Genomic DNA, 24,644 nt, shown 5'->3' with positions numbered 1-24,644 from the left:
CAGTTATTTGAGGAAGACTTTCATTATTTTCCTTTTGTGATATGACTGACTTTATACTAAGCACAACTCCCTGTACATTTGTATATGATAGAGATACAGGTTTTGTAAGACAATGGTTACTTGTACATATACAAAGAAGATGCATTCCATGTCATGGAGTTGGAGTGGACTACAAATATAGACTAGTGTATATTATCATTGCTATGGCAACCCATCGATGTGACAACGTTAGTTGTAGAGACATGTTTGTTACATCAATGTGACAACGTTAGTTGTAGGGACAATGTTAGTTAGAATTTAGTCCTTTGCCCTAAAATCATAACTGTTGCCATGACAACAGGAAAAAGATGTACGTTCTTCAATGAATCTGTAGAAAGAAGATGTGTTGTGTCGTTGTCTGAATGTCTGTTTACCTAAGTTTCTAGGACGAAAGATTTATGTTAGTCATGTCAAGAAATTGTCAAGTTTGTGAAATGAATTTGTAAAAGTTTAAACTAAATTTTACTTTGCCAGCAGCAAACAAAGAATAAAATCATTTAATGTGACCTGCTCTCACTTTGTTTTTACTGTGTTCCTTATACTCTAATAAGCTTACATGCGAGCTATTGCCATCTGTCGTCTGTAGTTAATGCATCGTCCCTTGTGCTTTAACAATTCACATCTTCAACGTCTTCACTGATTGTCTTGAAACTTCGTACAAATTTTCCTTATAAAGTCCCGAATAAGTGTTCATATTTTTCATACCAATCTAAAATCCAAGATGGCTACCATGGCCTCTGATTGGCCGAGACATTTTCACCTTCCTCTTAAGAATGGCCAAAGTGATTGACTCCAAACTTGGTACAAATATGCATTGCGAGGTCCCCAAAGAGTGTTTTAACTTTTAGTTCCAATCTCGGCGTCAACTTTTTACTTTAAACAACTTCTGAATAACCAAGAGGCCCAGGCTGATAATATTTGGCTAGTAGCATGATAGGATGAAGGGCTACCAAGTTTGTTCAAAATGAATGACCTTTGCCCATTTTCAAGGTCACAGGGGTCAAATATATTAAAATCTTTAAACAACTTCTTATGAATAACCAGAAGGCCCAGGATGATGATATTTGGCCGATAACATGCTAAGATGAAGCACTGCTAAGTTTGTTCAAATGAATGACCTTCGCCCATATTCAAGGTCACATGGGTCAAATATGTTTAAACTTTTAAACAATTTCTTCTGAATAACCAAATGGTCTAGGGTGTTGATATTTGGCCAGTTGCATGCTTGGATAAAGGGCTACCAAGTTTGTTCAAATCACCCATATTCAAGGTCACAGGGGTCAAATATGTTGAAATCTTTAAACAACTTCTTCTGAATAACCAAAAGCTCAAGGGTGATTATATTTCGCCAGAAGAATGTGGGGATGAAGGGCTACCAAGTTGGTTCAAACAAATGACCTCTCATATTCAAGGTCAAAGGAGTCAATTGTCTGAAAAACCTTTCAACGACTTCTGTATAACCAAAAGGTTCAGGGTGATGATATTTGGCCATAAGGATTTTGGCATGAAGGGCTACACAGTTTGTTCAAATGAATGACCTTCATCCATATTCAAGGTCACAGGGGTCAATTGTCTGGAAAACTTTAAACGACTTCTTCTGTATAACCAAAAGGTCCAGGGTGATGATATTTGGCCAGAAGGATGTTGGGATAAAGGGCTACCAAGTTTGTTCGAATGAATGACCTTGACATGTATTCAAGGTCACGGGATTCAAATATGTTTAAAACCTTTAAACAACTTCTGAAGGAATAACCAAGAGACCTAGGATAATGATATTTGGCCAGTAACATGCTGGGATGAAGGGATACCAAGTTTGTTTCAATGAATGACCTTTGCCCATATTCAAGGTCATAGGGGTCAAATATGTTGAAGTCTTTAATCGACTTCTTCTGAATAACTAAAGCATACAGGTTGATTGCTTGTTGATGTGAATGACCTTCACATAATTTCATGGTCACATCTGGTTCATAAGTGCATAAATCTTTAAAAGACATCTTCTCAATAAACAAAAGGTATAAGGTGGTGATATTTGGCAAGTTGCATTCTGGGAGGAAGGGCTATGAAGTTTGTTCAACTTAATGTCCATATTTGACTTTCAAGATCACAGGGGTCAAATGTGTTTTAATCGTTTAACAAGTTCTTCTGAATGACTTCTGAAAGTCAAGACACTGATATTTTGCCTGTAGCTTTATTTTAGTCCACATTGAAGGTTACAATTGTGAGATTAATACTAGGTGAGCGATACAGGCCCATTGTGCCTCTTGTTTTTTTGAGGTGTCTTATGTATTATTTTTCCAAAAGCTAAAATGAACTGTGTTCTGAATACTAAGTTCAACTGCATAAATTCAATTACACAGTATAGTCACAAAGACACAAACAAAATACAATTGATAATTTATCATATATATTTATTCAGCTTTTTCCTGCTCTCTTTTACAAAAAGAAATATAGCTACAAGCAGTGTTCATATTAAACTTATACATCAAAATGATATGTTGAAATTTTTTTTTGTTACTTTGGCAAAATATACTGTACATAGTAGCTCAAAAAGAAATATTTCGACAATATCTTTACCTTACAAGATAATTAATGTACAACTGTGTTCTTTAAAGATGACTTAGACTTTAAGTAGCCCTTACACGTTTAGGTGTTTATTGAAAATCTTATATAACTTAATGACCAGTGGAGATGCAAATGAAAAAAAGAGGAAAATCGTTATGAAGGATGTGGAGGTTTGAAGTACCTTTCTTTCCCTGAACATTGATTTTACGAATGTGCTTCAAACGTTTAAATGACTTACTTAGGATGATGTAAAATGTACCAGAACTACTACATGCATAACATATTTTATCCTTGTGAAAACATCTTCTTGTCAGTATACTGCAGTAAACTTAAGAGATATTCATTATACCATATTGATATATTACCATAAAATATTTTTTTCTACAAAGACATTGGAAAACAGTTTATTTACGATAAACGATATTAATAAAATACCATTAAGTACTGTTTTCTACAAAGACATTAGAAAACTGTTTATCTATGATGTTCTTTTTGAAGATAAGTGTCATTCCCACAATTTTTTATTAAGTTATCTTGAATATAAAGAAATCTGAAACAGTCTGGTTTGTACATTTATTGCCATATTGATTCATTCCAGTACAATATACGGACTCGTAAATAACGCTCTCAAATGATCGAAAACAGTAATTCAGTTTTGAATGAGTAAACACATACACTACACAACAAGTCTACCACACACTTGCGTCTCCAGAACATGATCTTATGAAAGATTTCTCAGTCATCCAAAACCACTGAAATTTTGAACAAAAATTTACATGAATAGTGATCAAAATTATCACCTGAACACACATTTAATCATACATTAATTGATTTTGTCATATTATTGTTTTCAAAACAATGAAAATGAATTTGACTTCAAAAGATGGAATTAAGATATAGATCCATTGACACAAAAAAAATCCTACCAAAAACAAGTTTAATGTTCAGCACAGCAAAGTAAAAAGTCCAACCTTGTCACGTAAAGCAGAAATAAGCACACAACCTTCTTCTCACAAACCAGTTAAATATAGCACTTCAACCTCCGAACACTGCACACATTGCAGACTGATACGTTACTTACAATCAGGGGTCTATTGTTTTACCAAAACAATATTGCTCTGCTATGTATATAGGATCTTACACTCGTTTCCATTTCATATGAGATTTATGAAACGAGTCTAAGAATTTTTCAATTTAGCAAGCTTCTGGTGAGCTAAAATGAAAAATTCCTGACGAGTTTCATAAATTTCATATGAAATGAAAACGAGTGTAAGGTCCTATTTATCACATAATCAAGATTTATGACATTTATTCGTGTAAAACGACAATTTGCATGCAACCTTGAGATGTAAAAAGCCGCCATTTTGACTCCAGTGCGTAAGTCTGTGGAGTCATGTACTTGTCCTATGCACGACCTCACAATTGAACCTTAATTTACAATAATTCAGTTTTATCCGAGTGCTATCAAAACATTCTTGAGGACATTTTAGGTGAGCAATCACTTGTTTGCATTACAATTTGTTCAAGTTTTTTTCAAAGATTTCACAGTTTGCATCCTAAAATCCAACGATTACACTCTCTCTCATTCTTTGCACCCCCAGAGTGTGTCATGACCAAATCGAGGGCTCTGTATGTGCTACCTTGTGGATGACTCAGGTCGTCTAAATTGATCGTTTGATGTACTTTAAAACAATTGTGTGGCAGCATAGCTACTCCGTAGTTCTTGAACGACAGGTATCGGCCAATCATTTGGTCACAAACCAATCAAATAGCTATTTACGTGCCTTCGTTTTTGTCCCAACATATTCCAGGGATGCAAAGAACACCAGTGACTGTAAACCCTTGAATTCTGAGGGGATGTATAGTTCGGAACTCTTTTGAAAGGGGAGATTCGTGTCACAGTAACATAGTCGATATAGCCTTAAGTCATATAATCTCATCTATATCTACAATTTATATTTTCATCATCTATATATGTAATTTATTTATCATCTATGGGTTTATCTACCAAGTGTTGAGAACAAACAGTTATTGACTAGAAACGATGTAGATATAAAAGTTTGTGTACCCATCCGACATGATACTCATACACAAATTCTTAGTCACTTAACTCATTCACCCCTAAACATTTCGTAATGAACTATCCCAACATTTTCATAGGAAGAGTTCAAATGTGTCTTCAGGGGTGAATGAGTTAAACAACTATTCTCACTAATTCTTCCCAATAATTAACGCCAAAGAACTCATCATTACACAGTCATTAATGCTGAATTTTATCTAAGGATGAAAAAAATATGTTTATTTACAAAATAATTAAAAATTTCATGTATATATATTTGTTCAGTTTTCAACAGATAATAAGTGATGGAAGCTATTTCATGACGGATGCATACATGTCAATTTAAAATAAAAATTACACCATTTCTTTGCTGGTTTTCCTCAATCGATATTAAGATGTCGACATCTTGTCTTCTCGTGAATAATAGTCCTCTGAAGGTTCGCAGTGAAAGTTCATGACCTGTGAACAATTTGCTCCATTGTTCATGACAGGTAATGTTCTGTATTTCGTGCATTCAAATTTCAGTGAAAGCTTGTACACTAGTTAACACACAAAATCTGATTCTCTAGCTAACTCCTCATTCTTTGCAATGCAAAATTACATCATGGTTGAACTGTTTGTTAGGACTGAAGAGTGTCAACAGGTAAGTTCATGTAAATACAGATATACAGAACACAACAATTATTTGTTTACAAATTAACGAGATATCGACAAATGATGATATAAATGTTTTAAAGATCAATAATAATTATTTACACAACAGATAAACCTCTAGTTGTTGAATGGCACCACCATAATAACAGGGATAACATTTACATAATTCGCTAACAGGTCACTTCTATAACGTGTCGGGAATGTCGACTAAACGATTATTACAATATGCTAATTTTACTAAATGAAACAATCTTTGAAAGTATTCATCTGATTAAGACATATTAACTCATTCACCCTGCAGACACATTTGAACTCTTCCAATTCAAAGGTTGGAAAAGTTCATTATGAAATTTCAGGGGTGAATGAGTAAAATAACTCTATTCTGTATCAAACTGTGAAATATGTAATGCTTGTGTTATATCGTTGTCAAGCTGTGTACAAATCAGTCGCCTGTAATTGTCTTCAAAATGTCACCTGTATTCTGATTCTATTGATTGCTTCTGTATTTTTGAAACAGTACTAGAGTGCAGTACCAATTATTTAAAAGAAAACTGTTAATGAAAATCGTATGAAAAATAAAATATAACTTTAGCTTAGTGTGTGAATATATTTCCAGAATAATCAGATTTCAATATTCACAGAAAATAATCGAATTCAATGCAAAACTGTTAAACAGTTGGAGAAGATTTACCTGGTAAGTGATAAGATATGCGGGAGAGGACGGAAGAGATAATCTACATTTATCAACCTTCATCCCCATCATAATATCTTAGAACATAGGAATGCCTTTTTAATGACAAAACATCTACTCATAAAAGTAATCATTTTGGCTTAAATTGTTATTGTTACCAGCGACAGTGGCAAGTTTTATACAGATGATTTTATAGGTCTCATCTGTCCATAACTTTATCAGTAAGGCTGTAGTTTAGAGATATCTAGATAATCATGGTTGTTACAATAAGTTTGTCAATACATGATGTTGTAATTTAGAGATATCTAGTTAATCATGGTTGTTACTCTTTGTCAGTACATGATGTTGTAATTCAGAGATATCTAGGTAATCATGGTTGTTACTGTTTGTCAATACACAGTGTTGTAATTTAGAGATATCTAGTTAATCATGGTTGTTACAGTTTGTCAGTACATGATGGTGTAATTCAGAGATATCCAGGTTATCATGGTTGTTCCAGTTTTCAGTATACAGTGTTGTAATTCAGAGATATCTAGTTAATCATGGTTGTTACAGTTTGTCAGTACATGATGTTGTAATTCAGATATATCTAGGTAATCATGGTTGTTACAATAAGTTTGTCCATACATGATGTTGTAATTCAGAGATATCTAGCAAATCATGGTTGTTACTGTTTGTCAATATACAGTGTTGTAATTTAGAGATATCTAGGTAATCATGGTTGTTACAGTTTGTCAATACATGATTTTGTAATTCAGAGATATCTAGGTAATCATGGTTGTTACAGTTTGTCAATAGATGATGTTGTAATTCAGAGATATCTTGGTAATCATGGTTGTTACTGTTTGTCACTACACAGCGTTGTAATTTAGAGATATCTAGTTAATCATGGTTGTTACAGTTTGTCAGTACATGATGTTGGAATTCAGAGATATCCAGGTTATCATGGTTGTTCCAGTTTTCAGTATACAGTGTTGTAATTCAGAGAAATCTAGTTAATCATGGTTTTTTAAATAAGTTTGTCAATACATGATGTTGTAATTCAGAAATATCTAGTAAATCATGGTTGTTACTGTTTGTCAATACACAGTGTTGTAATTTAGATATATCTAGTTAATCATGGTTGTTACTCTTTGTCAGTACATGATGTTGTAATTTAGAGATATCTAGGTAATCATGGTTGTTACAGTTTGTCAATACATGATTTTGTAATTCAGAGATATCTAGGTAATCATGGTTGTTACAGTTTGTCAATACATGATGTTGTAATTCAGAGATCTCTAGGTAATCATGGTTGTTACAATAAGTTTGTCAATACATGATGTTGTAATTCAGAAATATCTAGTAAATCATGGTTGTTACTGTTTGCCAGTACATGATGTTGTAATTCAGAGATATCCAGGTTATCATGGTTGTTACAGTTTTCAGTATACAGTGTTGTAATTCAGAGAAATCTAGTTAATCATGGTTGTTTAAATAAGTTTGTCAATACATGATGTTGTGATTCAGAGATATCTAGTAAATCATGGTTGTTACTGTTTGTCAGTACATGATGTTGTAATTCAGAGATATCCAGGTTATCATGGTTGTTCCAGTTTTCAGTATACAGTGTTGTAATTCAGAGATATCTAGGTAATCATGGTTGTTACAGTTTGTCAGTACATGATGTTGTAATTCAGAGATATCTAGGTAATCATGGCTGTTACAATAAGTTTGTCAGTACACAGTGTTGTAATTTAGAGATATCTAGGTAATCATGGTTGTTACAATAAGTTTGTCAGTACATGATGTTGTAATTTAGAGATATCTAGTTAATCATGGCTGTTACTGTTTGTCAGTACACAGTGTTGTAATTTAGAGATATCTAGTTAATCATGGTTGTTACTGTTTGTCAATACACAGTGTTGTAATTCAGAGATATCTAGTTAATCATGGCTGTTACAATGAGTTTGTCAGTACACAGTGTTGTAGTGTTGTAATTTAGAGATATCTAGTTAATCATGGTTGTTAGAGTAAGTTTGTCAGTACACAGTGTTGAGATTTAGAGATATCTAGGTAATCATGGTTATTACAATAAGTTTGTCAGGAATGTATCGGTTTTTAAAAACAACTTTGTGACAGGTGGTTGTTAGTTAAACCCAGTTTCTAAATTAACTTCCTTTTTTAAATTCAAAGAGTGCTAGTCAGGCAAATAATGTCTGTCAGTCAACTCGCATGTTACAAAATAGCGCAGGTTCATAGAGTAAACTAATGCTACATAGGGTTGCACTAATCAATTGTTTGGAAGAAGTGCAGACCCATCCAACAGTTGATATAGTTCCCCACAGTTAAGTTAATTATGAATCATGTCAGATGTATGACTAGAATTTCCTCAATATTAAAATCAAGGTACATGTATTTTTATCTAAGTCACAACTCTCATATATATATTTTTACCAATCTTCTATTCATATGCGTCTTCACATTTGAAAAGCTGATATTAAATTCTTTATAAAACCAATTAAAACAAACACTTCATCCTTTCTTCAGTGACCTTTGACCTCAAACCATTGGTCTCTTGATGTCTTCCTGTTCATGATGGCTGTAACCCTCCCCACCGTCACCTTCCATGTTGTGCATGAAGCCCAATGGCGTCTGTCCTCCCAGTGATGGCTGTCCGGCTGTCCAGCTGTCCACACTGTCTTCTGGTTTTCGGTCAATATCTGGAGGAGACCCCCCATGACTGCCTGCTGTACTTCTCAGAGGTGTGGCCTACAATGAAAAGTGATGTGATTGGCTTAGAAATCTATCCTAGGAATTTCATAGGCAAGGTTAATCTGGCTTAAAATCTATTCAGGAATTTCATGTAAAACAGGTGTTCCTAGCTTTAAAATCTATTTTCATGTAAAACAGTTGTTCCTATCTTAGAAATCAATCTTAGGAATTTAGTACATAGTTTTCCCCTAACTTAGAAATCTATCTTAGAAATTTAGTATACAATTTTCCCCTAACTTAGAAATCTATCTTAGGTATTTAGTGTATTCAGTTTTCCCTTAGCTAAGAATTCTATCTTTGGAATTTAGTATATACTGTTTTCCCCTAGCTAAGAAATCTATCTAAGGAATTTAGTTTACAGTTTTCCCCTAGCTTAGGAATTTATCTTAGAAATTTAGTATACAATTTTCCCCTAACCTAGAAATCTATCTTAGGAATTTAGTATATAATTTTCCCCTAGCCTAGGAATCTATCTTAGAAATTTAGTATAAAATTTTCCCCTAGCCTAGAAATCTATCTTAGGTATTTAGTATATACAATTTTCCCCTAACTTAGAAATCTATCTTAGGTATTTAGTATATACAATTTTCCCCTAGCTTAGAAATTTATCTTAGGTATTTAGTATATACAGTTTTCCCCTAACTTTGAAATCTATCTTAGGAAGCTAGTATATGATTTTCCTGTAGTTTAGAAATCTAGCTTAGGAATCCTTTGCGTATGTACATGTTTACCTATCTAAGAAATCTAAAATAATCTAGGAATTTAACATATAGGATTATCTCCCTTAGGAGTCTATTTTCAAGATTTATTTTATAATGGTCTACCTAGCTGTGAAATCTATTTCAGGGATTTTACATAAAAGTTTACCTGACTGAACAATTAATTTTAGGGATTTTATATAAAAGTTTACCTGACTGAACAATTTATTTCAGGGATTTTATATAAAAGTTAACCTGACTATATCTATTTCAGGGATTTTACTTAAAAGTTTACCCGACTGAAAAATTTATTTCAGGGATTTTATATAAAATTTTACCTGACTGAAAAAATGTATTTCAGGGATTTTACATAAACGTTTACCCGAGTGTGAAATATATTTTCAGGATTTTCTTAAAATTTACCTGACTGAATATATCATTTCAGGAATTTTATTTAAAGTTTACCTTACTGAAAAATTTATATCAGGAATTTTATATAAAAGTTAACCTGACAGAGAAATCTATTTTCTGGATTTTCTTAAAGTTTACCTGACTGAATATATCATTTCAAGAATTTTACATAAAAGTTTAATAGACTAAAAAAGTAATTTCAGGTATTTTATATTAAAGTTTACCTGACTGAAAAATATATTTCAGGGTTTTATGTAAAATTTTACCTGACTGAATTATTTTTTTCTGGGATTTTATATAAAAGTTTTCCTGAGTGAAAAAATTATTTCAGGAATTGTATCTAAAAGTTTACCCAACTGGAATATCTATTTCAGGAATTTTATATAAAAGTTTACCGGACTGAAAAATGTATTTCATGGATTTTACATAAAACTTTACCCGACTGAGAAATCTATTTAAGGAATTTTCTAAAAGTTTACCCGACTAAAGAAATTATTTCAGGAATTTTATATTAAAGGTTTACCCGACTGAAAAATATATTTCAGGTATTTAATACAAAATTTTACGCGACTGAAAAATTTATATCAGGGATTTTATGTAAAACTTTACCTGACTGAGAAATCTATTTAAGGAATTTTTTAAAAGTTTACCCGACTAAAAAAAATATTTCAGGGATTTTACATAAACGTTTACCTGACTGAAACAAATATTTCAGGGGTTTTATATAAAATCATAACTGACTGAATATATCATTTCAGGATTTTTTTATGAAAGTTTACCTGACTGAAAAAGTAATTTCAGGAATTTTATATAAAAGTTTACCCAACTGAAAAATTTGTTTTTCAGGAATTTTATATAAATTTACCTGACTGAAAAATAAATTTCAGGGATTTTACATAAACGTGTTCCTGAATGAGAAATCTGTTTTCAGGATTTTCTTAAAGTTTACCGGACTGAATATATCATTTCAGGATTTTTTTTATGAAAGTTTACCTGACTGAAAAAGCAATTTCAGGTATTGTATATAAAAGTTAACCTGACAGAAAAATTATTTCAGGGATTTTATTTAAAAGTTTGCCCGACTGAAAAAAATATTTCAGGAATTGTATATAAAAGTTTACCCAACTGGAATATTTATTTCAGGAATTTTATATAAAAGTTTACCTGACTGAAAAATGTATTTCATGGATTTAACATAAATGTGTACCTGACTGAGAAATCTATTTTCAGACTTTTCTTTAAGTTTACCAGACTAAAAAAAATATTTCAGGAATTTTATATTTAAGTTTACCTGACTGAATATATCATTTCAGGAATTTTATATAAAAGTTTACCTGACTGAAAAATTTATTTCATGGAATTTATATAAAAGTTTACCCAACTGAAAAAAATCGTTTTCAGGAATTTTATATAAAAGTTTACCTGACTGAAAAATAAATTTCAGGGATTTTACATAAATGTGTACCTGACTGAGAAATCTATTGTCAGGCTTTTCTTTAAGTTTACCTGACTGAATATATCATTTCAGGATTTTTTTATGAAAGTTTACCTGACTGAAAAAGTAATTTCAGGAATTTTATATAAAAGTTTACCTGACTGAAAATTTATTTCAGGATTTTATATAAAAGTTTTCCTGACTGAAAAAATAATTTCAGGAATTGTATCTAAAGGTTTACCTGACTGAAAAACGTATTTCATGGATTTTACATAAAACTTTACCTGACCGAGAAATCTATTTAAGGAATTTTCTTAAAGTTTACCCGACTAAAAAAATTATTTCAGGAATTTTATATAAAAGTTTACGTGACTGAAAAAATTATTTCAGGAATTTTATGTAAAAGTTAACCTGACTAAAAAATGTATTTTAGGGATTTTGTATAAAACTTTACCTGACTGAGAATCTATTTCTTTCATTTACATGACAGCATGTCTCTTATACCATTAAATATCAATTAACCATTACTTTCCGCTACTTTAAAATCAATAATAAACATGATATTACTATATATATTTTTTAAAGCTATCCTTTGATTTTGTGATATTTCTCTCAGTTAAACATAAATATTTGGGTGTTTTAGATAAATTTATATAATTCCTCTCCAGATCTGCTAAGAAATTTAGTGAATATTTTAATCTATTGCCCAACATGCAAAGTTTCCCATTTTATTACCGTTGAATGTTATTAATTCCATGCCCGGTTGCTTCATGCAAAATTGAAATCTGTAGTGGCTAGTTAGGTATTGATCCATCACATCACTTTCCATTGTGGCAAAACTTTGACAGTTTTAAAACACTCATGCCCCATGTGGTCCATGTTAGAACCTGTGCAGCATTGTTAATATTGACCCAATCCCAAACTTCACTTGAAACAAACATTTCTTCAAAATTACATTGCTTCAGTAACAGTTATAAAGATTAATGTCATTTTTTTTATCTTTTAACATGGATTTTGAAATTTTTCCTTTTTTTTTTTTTTTTTTTTTAAATCACAGCCAAAAGCCATTTTGGGCGAAACAAAATAAAGTTGATCACCACTGAAATTTTGATGAACCATTGATTCTGTCGAAAACAAAAGTTTGTTATAATCAATTGCCTATTAAAATGTTTGTTTAAAATGCCGAACCCCAACCATAGACGACCAGTTTGTGAAGTTAATACAGGTTAGTAAAGAGCGGAGGTTATAGTCTCATTTCTTTGCAGATCTGTATGAGAAGTTAGTAATAGTGAAAAAGGTTTAGTTTGAAAGTAAACAAAAGGTTTAGTGAAAATAAATATAAAAACAAAACATATATACAAAAACAGAGGAAACCAAATAAAAAAAAGGATATATCTTAAAGATTAACACAACTTAACAGAAATGTTAATTAAGGAATAAAATACAAACAAAAATAGAATACAGAATAAAATAAAACAGAAATATACAAAGATGTGAAAAGCATTAGGTTTAAATAAAATATACTTGTGTTGTTACATGTAAAAGCACACATGAACATTGGATGAGGCTATTGTACAGGGTTTTAAATCAACCAATCAAATACAAGAGAATTAACTTTATTTCCTTCAGTATGAAGAGTTACAGTGATATCCTCACAATTTGACTGGTTCATTTTAAAATTGTGCACATAAAGAAAAATCCTTCCAGATTATTTCAGTGAAGGTCAACACATTATTAAGTCCTTCAATGTCAAAACAAAGGAGTAAGAAAAGACCAACATGAGCTAGATAGACCAGAGAAATAAAGGGTCATTACAATCAATATTTCCTGTCTTCAAAGAGCTATCTTTTACCATTAAATTAACACATGACTTCTTTTAAAAGTCAATTGAATTCTGGCATTATCTACATTTTTTCAGTTGTTTTTGAAAGCAGGTTGGGTGTTCAGGTGGTGCAGTGGATAGCACACTTACCTTTCACCAAGGTTACCGGGGTTTGATTCCCCGATCAGACGTGAAAAGATAGGTGTAGGGTCACCTGCCTGACCACGTGAGTTTTCTCCCGGGCCAACAAGAGTGATTAATATAAGTTGTAAAAACTTGTTTCAAAATTGTTGTAAAGTAAATAAAGTTCAATTTCAACCAGGTTGGCACTGAAGAGAAGGAAATATTGACAAGCATACCCCACCGTGATTATAAACACAGACACGTAACGCTACAGATCACTTTATATTTGGTTTATTATGTCCATAAAATCTGTACACATCTCAGTTTCTATTATGTCTTTGTCTCCGTATGTATGAGTTTATGACTTTAAATGACAACATATCAAACACACAGCTAACAGAAAGACAACTTAAAAAGTTCAGACGGTCACCATTACAATGTGTACTGGCCACTACCTATAAAAAGCAGGTCAATACAATATGCACCGACCCACTTATAACAAGTTGACCGATACAATATGCACCGACCCACTTATAACAAGTCGACCGATACAATATGCACCAACCCACTCATAACAAGTTGACGGATACAATATGCACCGACCCCCTTTTAACAAGTTGACCGCTACAATAGGCACTGACCCCCTTATAACAAGTTGACCGATACAATATGCCCCAACCCACTCATAACAAGTTGACCGATACAATATGCACCGACCCCCTTTTAACAAGTTGACCGATACAATAGGCACTGACCCACTTATAACAAGTTGACCGATACAATATGCACCAACCCACTCATAACAAGTTGACCGATACAATATGCACCGACCCACTTATAACAAATTGACCGATACAATATGCACCGACCCACTTATAACAAGTTGACCGATACAATATGCACTGACCACTTAAAACAAACTGACCAATCATAACATCAGAAAAAAAACTCTTTCGCTTCAAAATTCATTCAGTCTGTAATTCAATTTTGACAGAGTATGTAACTCGAATACACAAAAAGTCTTATTCAACACCGTTTGACCTTCAAAAATAAAGGTCATGTTTACAAAGGAAAAGCTTTTCTTGAGATTTGTTGACAATGTTTGTACATGTAGTATCCTGATAAAAACATTCAATAATAAATATTGGTGAAATATATCGACAACCAAGACAAAAACAGTGACACTACATGAACAAGTTGGTAATCAATGCTGTTTATATGATAACAATATATTTAAGAAAATGACGACAAGTCATTAATGTTTCACACATAAGATTTTTCAAATCCAAAAAAAAAATCACAAAGAATCTCTTTATTTTTTGTTACACACTTCACAACAAATATATTGGCCCCATTCAACCCCACATAGTTAAATGGATTCTTCCTGTACAGTTAATGGCACCAGTCTATTGTGATTTGTGGGGATGAAAGGAGTAGCTTATGGGGACATTGATGTATGTTTGTACTTGGTACAAACCAGGGTTCCGATCTTTAAAACTTCATTACCTTACCAAGGAGTTAACACAAATGTTCAGAAGACACATATCCGCAAAAATGTCTCAGAATACACCTACTGGATACCTATTTGGTTATTTACGCAATATAAAATTTTGCAAATTCACTTAACATCAATTTCCACATTTGAATTTTCCTCATGCTTATGTTTTCACGTAAGTATGTGGTATTTTTAGCATCAGAACAAATGTTTTGCATTCTACTAATTGCGATTTCATTATCTTGTGATTAAGTGAAAAAAGGACATTTTCTTTATATCTTTATATGTTATTGACATCAAGCTTTCATTTTTTGAAAACCAAAAAAGGCAGATTTTAGAAGAGAAAATTACAAAACAGTTTTGAAATTGTGTTTGAACTTTTGAAAAGAACTTTATAAACTAACCCAGTTTTAAATATTGGACCCTGGTGCTGAATGCTTACCGTCCTCTACACGGATCAGTAGTCTATGTTATTGTGATACAGGTATAAAATGATTCTCATACATTCATGGAGAGATATGACACTTTTTCAATAAAATGAACTAACAACTTATTTTAAAAAAAATGAGGAAAAAATTGTCAAATATGTGTATATTTTCAACAAACAAACAAAACAAACATAAAACACAAGTAAACAAATATGTATGGCACTGTTTTGTAACAACTAATTATGTCTGCACAACCAATTAAATTTATGAAAAAGTGCACCAAACAAACAAAATAAAAACAAAACAGCTTGAAAAACTTAACTCCAGCATTAGATTGATACAAACACTTGCCAACCTACAGAAGGAACTTTAATATTCAAATTGTCAATTCAATGGAAACATGTTTCTTGCATTAAATAAAGAAAATTTGATCAACCTCACCTTGGGAAATTACCTACAAGCAAACATCCTGACAGGTTCTGTAATGTATTATATGGAATATAAGGACAAACACAGACTTTGGTTATGGTCCCGCCCAATACCCCCCACCCCATCTACAGTTTTGTAAGGCATGGGGTGTATGCTGCTGTCCTCTAAATTGACCCAAACTTAAAAATTTCATTTTTGTTTTGATATTCCATAAAAATCTCTTGAAGCATCAGATGCATGGAAGATGAGAAAATGTTCCTAGCTAACAACCGTGTCAAGAGTTTGGTGCGATTCTGAAATGACCGCTGTTACGCAATGTTTATACAATAAGATCTGTCAAAAAACCCACCTGTTGAGCACTGAGGGAAGAAATGGTTCATTTGTTCATTGAATAATTAGGAGAATGAACCTACTCTTGCTATCATGTTTACATAACTCACAGAATAAAATAAAAGCCAACTAAGACAGACAGACAGACAGACAGACAGACAGACAGATATATCTAAATCTATTTACCCTGCTATTCTTTACACATTCATGTGCTATCCCAGGTCTCCCGACACTTTTCCGTGATCTCACACACTTTCTGTACAATGTGCATTGTAACCCTATCAGACACACAGGTCTGCACAGTGAAGTGTTCCCAGTAACCTCACCAACCCTACAGTCAAACACTAGCCTGAAACTGCACGGCCTGAAAGCTACCCATGTCTCGGCCCTTGTTATACTTCATTATCAAATTATTTTGTAGAGGTTATAACAATAGTTACCAGAGATTTTAAAATAACTGTCTTCTTCAAACAAGATTTATCTCCCTTTCTATGATTCTAAACAGAGTTGCTTCCCTTCCAACAGAATCTTTTGTAGGAAGATATGAAAGTGAACTGCTACACTAATGAACAAAGTCAAACACCAACACAGAGTCAGCTATGCTAATGAATATTGGCACTACAAATAAATATCTCAAAATGAACAAAGTGTGAACCCAAGGGTGAAGAGGTCATCACTAAGGTAATGTCTCGGGGTCAACAATTTATCTGTGATGTAATCCACCTATGATTGCCAGTTTAAATAGCTCCGATAACATGAATGATCTGAAACTTACACTTACAAAAAATGACAGCAATGTATCAATCATAAAGTGCATGAAATACTAACCATGTTAAAATCTGATTTTTAAATTGTGTTCTTAAAACAAAAGTAATTTGGTAAATTAGGTTAAAAAGAAGTAATTTACTGCTATAGAACAGGACAACTTGATACTCTGTAATACAATTCTAGCTGCAACCACATCTTAACTAATCAAACGAGGCTGATAAAATGTAAACTCTAGACATTCAATAACACAGATAATTACAGCTGATTTTGGCAGAATAATTTAGGTTAGGAACAAATCAGGTATAACTACTGTACAGGATAAACTGTATCCGTTCTAGAGTTACCAGTCATTTAGATACATCACAATATCTATATCACTCGTACTAAACTCATTATCCAGAGTTTAATTTTTATTTTTTCAAAACTCAAAACATTGTAGCTTAAATTTACAACATAAAACTAGAAATCGTCTGTAAGACATAAATGCGCCCTCGGCTGTGTGGTTGACTTTTTAATAGCAGCAGTAACCTTAGCTTTGAAAAGTATCCCCATAATTGATCTTTGTATGAACTTTGATGAAATTCTGCTTTGAAATGAAGTCGGTAGTATCAGGACAATGAATCGCATCAGGAGGGGACGCGACAGACATGGGAATCACTATCTAAGCCCCCAATAAAATGGTGGGACAGAGAAAAAAGTTCTGCAATTTACTGAAACCAAAGTGAGTTCTCCTGGTATTATCTTTCCCAGTACTTGTGTTTTAAAATGACTTTTAATAATAATTTATGATGATCTTGTATTTGCGGCTTCTAATGCCATGTTTAATTAGTTTTGATTTAAATTGACTTCCAATGCTGAAAATCCAACATGACTGTAACCATATAGTAACAAAATACAGTGATCAATGGGTTATACAATGGAAGCTGTTAGTCTGAGCGCTTTTGGTTCACAGTACAAACTTTTCAGACCCACAATGTGAGGTCGCATTTTGTTGACAGTATTAACTTCTCGGCAACACCACATATGGATGCCTTTGGTTGAAAACTTTTCTGGCCAAAAAATGTGTGGTAACACATCGATAAAATACCGATAAGCTTGTCGCATTAAAAACAATTAGAGGAGTAATTTGATTTGTGGAACCTAAGTATCCCAGCTAACAAATATTCCTTCATATATGGATGAAGAAACACTGGTGACTGTGACAGGCTGTCCCGGTCGGCTGCAGTCCGGATGCTGGTACCTGGCTGTGATATCCCTGCGGTAATGCTGAGTTACTGTAGCTGTGGACGGGAACGGTAATCGCCATAATCATCCACAACTTACTCAAAGTGATAACCTTTGACCTCGACTACAGGTCAACAAAGTATGAAGTCGACAAGGAATAGTTTTTAGATCACTAATTATTATTAATTATGCAGAAGACAAGAAACTCAGGGTTTCTGTTTGAGATTTGTTTTTTAAAGATGCAGCACTTTCAAACCAGCCAAAGGAAAATGTCTTTCGAATTATCAATATCGAGCATCTATAAGTTTGGAATTGAGTAATAAGAAATACAACAAAAACTTTTTGTTTCTATGTTTTTTCTAAAAAAAAATGTGCTCTATGTGTAAAATGAAATCGTTGTCATAGCAAGTTATATATTCCCTGCTAACAAAAAATGTGTACACTGTGTTTTGTACATGGATCAATTAACATTGAAACCCTTAATTATCAAAAATCATAAAAAAATATGATAGAAATTTGAAAAACCATCCAAAACTGAAATTATGCAAGAGTTATTTCCCTTCCATAGCTGAAAATTTTAACATTTGTTCTGCAACACATTTTTTGCACATATTTTGCATATCCGTACATGTATACCAACATTCTGGAAGGCAAACATAACAGTCAATGGGGACTGTATAGGGTTGAAGGACTTGGTCTTAGTTCTAACATTATAGACAGGGGCAACGGGCATGGAGGTGGTCTTACACAATTTTTAGATAGTAAAATTTCACAAAGAAGAATCTCCATAGAAAGGGGAATGGAAGGTAACTTATGAATGTCCCTGTTCCCCCCCCCCCCCCCCCCCCCCACACCTTACACCACAATGTAGGACAGATACTTTTGTTTGTCAGCACCAAGTGAAGAGATCTGTTGATATTTACGACAATTCTAAATCACACAGTTGTATAAATAGCAACATCGGAAAGAAATACTTCAATAATTGTCTACAACAAAATAGTTTACCAAAAGCAGCACTTCATCGTCAACAGCATACAGCACTTAAGCATTCCTTCTTAATACACACACTAAAAGAATTCAGGTAACAAATCTACATTGCTACTGACAGTAAAAAAAAGTTTAACATTTTGCTGGGTTTTGTAAGTTTTAGTAAATAGGTTCGCCCCTTCTCCATTTGGGAACCCGATTTTAGCAAGTCCGATTTTTTTTTGATTTTTTTTTTCCATGTCACCATGAGTAAATAAACTGACTGTAAACCAAACTCATAATACCAATTCCAGAACACAGTGCGAATGTGGGTTATTTTAAACAAAAACCAGCAATACAAAACACAGTTACAACAACACGATGATTCATTGTTCTCGTACCAAGCCATGCATGACACGATACTAGCTCGTAATTAAATATGGTAATACATGCAGCATTCTCTACCATCCTCATGAACATACACAACAAGTACACAAAGCAAACAGTTATGTAAGTCATCACGTACATAAATGCTTTTTATATGTCCAGCAGTGAAAATCTAACTAACTCATTTACCCCTGAAATTTCATAATGAACTATTCCAACCTTTGAATTGGAAGAGTTCAAATGTGTCTTTAGGGGTGAGTGAGTTAAACGAAATTGTTTCACATGTTTGCATCGGACAACTTCAAGTTGTAATCAGAAACGAGAGAATCTAGTGAACCTTGGGGATTGGCTTATCATTATACAAACACACCAAAAAATTGAGTTTAAAATAACTGCTGATTTAAAATACTGAAACCAGCCATTGACTGTCAAGACACATTGCATGTTTATTTATGTAATGCTTTGATCATTTCTTGAACACTTTTTCACCGGAGAATGAAAATCTCTCATTTATAGGGTAAAACAGATACATACTAACATTTTTTAGTTAAAAATAGCACTTCATCTTAATGACCTTGCACTTCCTGTCCTCTACCTCAGTGACCTTGTGAAGGTCATGAAGCACTTCCTGTCCTCTATATTAGTGACCTTGTGAAGGTCATGAAGCACTTCCTGTCATCTACATTAGTGACCTTGTGAAGGTCATGAATCACTTCCTGTCATCTACCTAAGTGACCTTGTGAAGGTCATGAAGCACTTCCTGTCATCTACCTTAGTGACCTTGTGAAGGTCATGAAGCACTTCCTGTCATCTACCTAAGTGACCTTGTGAAGGTCATGAAGCACTTCCCGTCATCTACCTTAGTGACCTTGTGAAGGTCATGAAGCACTTCCTGTCATCTACCTAAGTGACCTTGTGAAGGTCATGAAGACAGCAAATGGTATAACAATACATTGATTCCTACAGTTTGTACATGGTACAATATTTATACAGTTTAAATATAGATTCTTCATAAAAAACAAATCATTCATAACAAGTAGTATTCAACAAAAAATAACAAAATAATAGCATAACCTGTACAACTTCACTTAAACGTCTAAAATGTTTCCTCCGTGACTCACTGTCATAGCATTCTTGAACAAACAATCTCCAAAACGGACCAAATCATTCAGACAATTTCTATTGAACTCTTAATAATCCTGGCAATTTTTATTGAACTCTTAAAAGTAAAACAAATATGTTTTCAAACTTAACTGAATAATGTTTTCCTTTTTTCTTCATAATCTTAAATAATAGTTAATGATTCTCTCAAAATTGATTGCTAAAACTTATAAACTTCATGATGAAACTTAAAAATTTCATGATGAAAGGATCAAAATGGCTTTATGTCAGTGACATTGAGAGTGAGATATAAGAATGCTTTTACTTTGAGTTATATAAGAATGCTTGGTTTTATACAACAAGTCATTGCTGTAATTTTGTTTCTTTCAACATTTATGACATGGCAGTTAGAGGAATTAAAATTGGATGCCAAGAAATGTCTCTGACCAATCAGCTTGGAGACAAGACTGAGCTGACCAATCGGATGAGTTTATGGGTGACCAATCAGCTGCGAGGGGAGTGGAGTACCTGCGAGGACATGTGCTGGTCGTACATTGATGATGAGGAGGAGCTGTGTAGGTTGTCACTACTGTACCCCCCTGTCTGGGCGATCACGTGCCGCAACGCATTCACCTGGGGACAGAGCAGGCACACACATCACACACATGCAAAGGTAACAATGCCATCTAACGTTAAACTGGGTTGTCCCCACTTCATCTTACCTTCTTGTGCCCTTAAACTTTTTACACCCAAGCTCTTTTTCATACTTTTTTTTCTTACTTTACTTAATAACATTTGGACTTCTAACAATAGACATAGGTTGTGACATTCTAGTTTTTCAGAGTTTCACTAAAATTACATTCACCTGCTGATTCTTTGTTTTTAAACGATGAAAATGTTTTTGTCTATGATTGAATTTTTATTCAGTATAATGAATAAGTTATGACTGTGATAGCAGGGTGATATGACGATTTGTTTACCGACCTTAGTCATAATCCATATTACCCTATTCATGTCAATAACCATCCTTACTTAGCTGTGTGTCACAGTAAGGTACCATTTATCCTTTTAACATCTGTTGGCCTGAGAAAGTTTTGACAGTTTGAATGATAACCATAACTATTTAGCTGCGTGCCACAAACAAACACTGAGCAGCTTACCATTTCATCTTGTTCTGTGTTATACCAGTATTTTCTCTACATTACATATCATAACTGTCAAGAATTCCCTACTTAGAACAGCAAGAGGTTGATACGTCTATCACATGTTGTATACGTTATGTAAGTGTGTGTGTGGGTGGGGTGTACTTGTTTATCAATTACCCGTAAATAACTTAATAATTAAGTACCACATTTGACATCAATTTACCTAGTGTTATAACCGATATACTTCTGTTCAAGGAAAGCACAGGTTGATTTTTGTGTTAATTTGTTATCAACACTAATTTTTTTTTAATTTGTTATGATAGTTTATAGCTTTATAGATTTTTGATGAAATAATGAAACTTTCATTCAAATTTTTTATTTTTTCCAATTAATTCCAAAAATTATGAGTTTTACCTAAAACACATGCAATAGTAGAATTATAGTATTTTTTTGCATGACATATCCTATTTCTATTTCTACACATATCACAGTGAAATCCTGACTGGTGTTGGTATTAGTATTATTTTGCATTCCATTTTGTAATTATACTACATTGCTTATTTCAGCAACTATATATGTTTTTAACATATTTCATTCATAAAATCATCATTTCAACTGACAATATGAAAGAGAGTCTACCCTGTTAACAGTTTTGATGGCAGTTTTGTTTATACCAGAAACTTCAGCAATCTGCTATCAAGTAAATTTGAAACAAGCTAAACTGTACGATTCCAATGGAAATGTACTCTTCTGGTTGTCTCATTGACTGATGATGAGTTTTCTTCTCCAGTGAAATGAAAACCCTGCATACTGTCACTAATCTAAATATATATATATATTGATATTGTTACTGTAAGTAATGTAACGTCACAATTTAGCTTGTATTGTTGTTGACGTCATGTATTTATGTGTATGCCTTCTGTGACGTCATAATGACTTTGCATTATTGATGACGTCATACTTTCTTGTGTAAACAACTATGACCTCACAATACCTGTTTTCAAAATAAACAGTCTCCTGATGAACGGGGAATCAACCCGAGAAAGGCCTAGAGATGCTATCTCTGTCTTTTGTTCTATTTTTTATATTTAATTCCAACACAAGGACTTCTCAATGTTTTCTTTATATATATATATACATATTATAAAAGCAGAAAAATAATCTTTACAGAAGAAGAAATATTGTAAAAAGAAAAATTGTCAAGTTTCTACATATATATGTATAGACTTGACAATTTTTCTTTTTATATATATATATCTTGCGCATTCAAAATCATCGCTTCCCAGTCGAGACTTTCGGTTTGAATACAGTTGCGTATATTTTCAATACTACATCAAACGTAATATGACAAGCTGTATCTAACGAACACAACTGTGTTGTGAAGCATACACTGTAATGTCTGTGTATGCACAGAAGACATGCTCATGCTAACAAGATTTAACATTAAAACATGCTTTACTTTACAACAGTACTGAGGGCCACAAAAGTCCTATTCACAACATCAACATTCTATGTCATTAAAACCACATTCATGTATATACATAACTATTACATAAACTATTACATACATATATACACTTCTTGTTTGCCGATTTGTCTTTAACCTGTGTTAGCACTTAACTCTATCTTAATGCCCAGACGTAATTATGGGGTCAGGAGCGGAATGAAGAAAGTAATACTTATGGTTAAAGGAATGATTATGGGTCAGACTGCTGGTCATGGAGAACATTTTGGGTTTAGAAAGTATGATGTTTGTGTCTGGGGGTCAATTTAAAACATATGGTAAATCTATACATGTATTTCAGGTCAAAGTTAGAGCACAGGTTTAGATTACTATCAAGGCCTAATGTCAGGGTTAGACAATTATTGTCTGGGTCATGGTAATGTCATCAAGTTGCACATCTATGTCCTGGTCAAGATCCGGTCATTATTGTAAGGCGTTGGTATCTGGGTCAAAGTAAGGCCATCAGAGTAACCACGGGTCAAGGTCAAACATACGAGTTCGAGCTTTGTTTCTATAGATAAGGTTAATCATCAGAGGTAGAAATTTGTATCTGTGTCAATGCAAGGTCAAACAAAAGAGTTAGACCTTTAATTTAGTTCAAGATCGGTTATCCGAGTTAGAAGTGTGTGTCTGGGTCAAGACAGAGGGTCAGAGTTAAAGCTTCAGAATATGGGTCAAGGTCAAGATCAAGGTCAGGATATTGGTTCCAACTTAACATCCTGGGTCAAGGTTAGGACATTCGTATATGGGGGTTACTGTTGTTTAATAAGGCAGGTGAACTGGGTTTGGACTGATTTGTAGTTAGACATTGACTCCTACCGAGTTATCGCTGCTTTGGTAGTTGTCTCCATTGAGATTCATGTACATTCCACTGCCCTGGCCTCCGATGCCTCCTTGTGATGATCCCAAGTTGTAACCGGCAGCTCCACCTGGTGGCAAAACAATACTGCATTGTAATTGACAATTTTCAAAAGGCAACTGACCAAACAGATAATTTGATGTTACCAAGATGTAGTGCAAGATGTAGCAGTGTTAAAAACATTTACGATATATAATATATATCACACAATAACATTTTATGAGCTTCTTTAGATATTTTTTTTCTTTCTATATAACTATTCTAAAAATCATCAGTTTTAATAGTGAAAATTTACCCAGTCACCAGAAGTTTTTACTGAATCAATAATTCACATACATATTACCATATATACATCTCTATATTTGAGTTGGTATATTTTACTGTGTAAAATTTAAACTGAAAAATCTACCACAACTGTGTCCAAGCTATACTTAAAAACATACCTATATTAGCGACCTCATATTTTAGCTATCAAAGGTATATATACACACACCAACTTGGTGCAATCATAAAATTAATACACCGACTATTTCCTCCGGCTTATACCACAGGTTATTATGGTCCAGATCACATTTCTAAGTACACATTAAAGTATCAGCCATCTGATTGTGTATATTTGATTTAAATGCATCTGTTGCTGTATTTGATTTAAACAAATCTGTTTGAAATAATTCTGCTAAAAATAGCTATGGTTAATATTATCCCCTCAATGATGTTTGATTTTACCATCGCCCCCCCCCCCCCCCCCCCCCTCCCAACC

The 24,644-nt window shown here is 33.2% G+C and overlaps 1 protein-coding gene across 6 annotated transcripts in view; it reads right to left on the bottom strand.

Annotated features, from left to right (window-relative positions):
* Positions 1–7,597: 7,597 nt before the first annotated feature.
* The window catches only part of LOC110442460 (pre-B-cell leukemia transcription factor 1-like), a 70,586-nt gene continuing 53,539 nt past the window's right edge, over positions 7,598–24,644 (bottom strand). For 4 of the 6 annotated variants that reach the window (XM_021486080.1, XM_021486082.1, XM_021486081.1 and 1 more), the window contains 3 exons: positions 23,845–23,954; positions 20,905–21,009; positions 7,598–8,756 (listed from right to left, as the gene is read on the bottom strand). In XM_021486080.1, coding sequence (XP_021341755.1) covers positions 8,547–8,756; positions 20,905–21,009; positions 23,845–23,954 — 425 coding nt within the window. In that variant the 3' untranslated portion in view covers positions 7,598–8,546. Of the gene's footprint in view, positions 8,757–13,525; positions 17,979–20,904; positions 21,010–23,844; positions 23,955–24,644 lie in introns of those variants that run through there. The other 2 variants (XM_021486085.1, XM_021486084.1) reach the window with 2 other exon arrangements.

Source organism: Mizuhopecten yessoensis, unplaced genomic scaffold (genome assembly GCF_002113885.1).
Source record: "Mizuhopecten yessoensis strain PY_sf001 unplaced genomic scaffold, ASM211388v2 scaffold716269, whole genome shotgun sequence".
NCBI classification, from domain to species: Eukaryota; Metazoa; Mollusca; class Bivalvia; order Pectinida; family Pectinidae; genus Mizuhopecten; species Mizuhopecten yessoensis.
The sequence above is the reverse complement of the archived record's forward strand: the minus strand, read 5'-3'. Positions and strand labels throughout refer to the sequence as shown.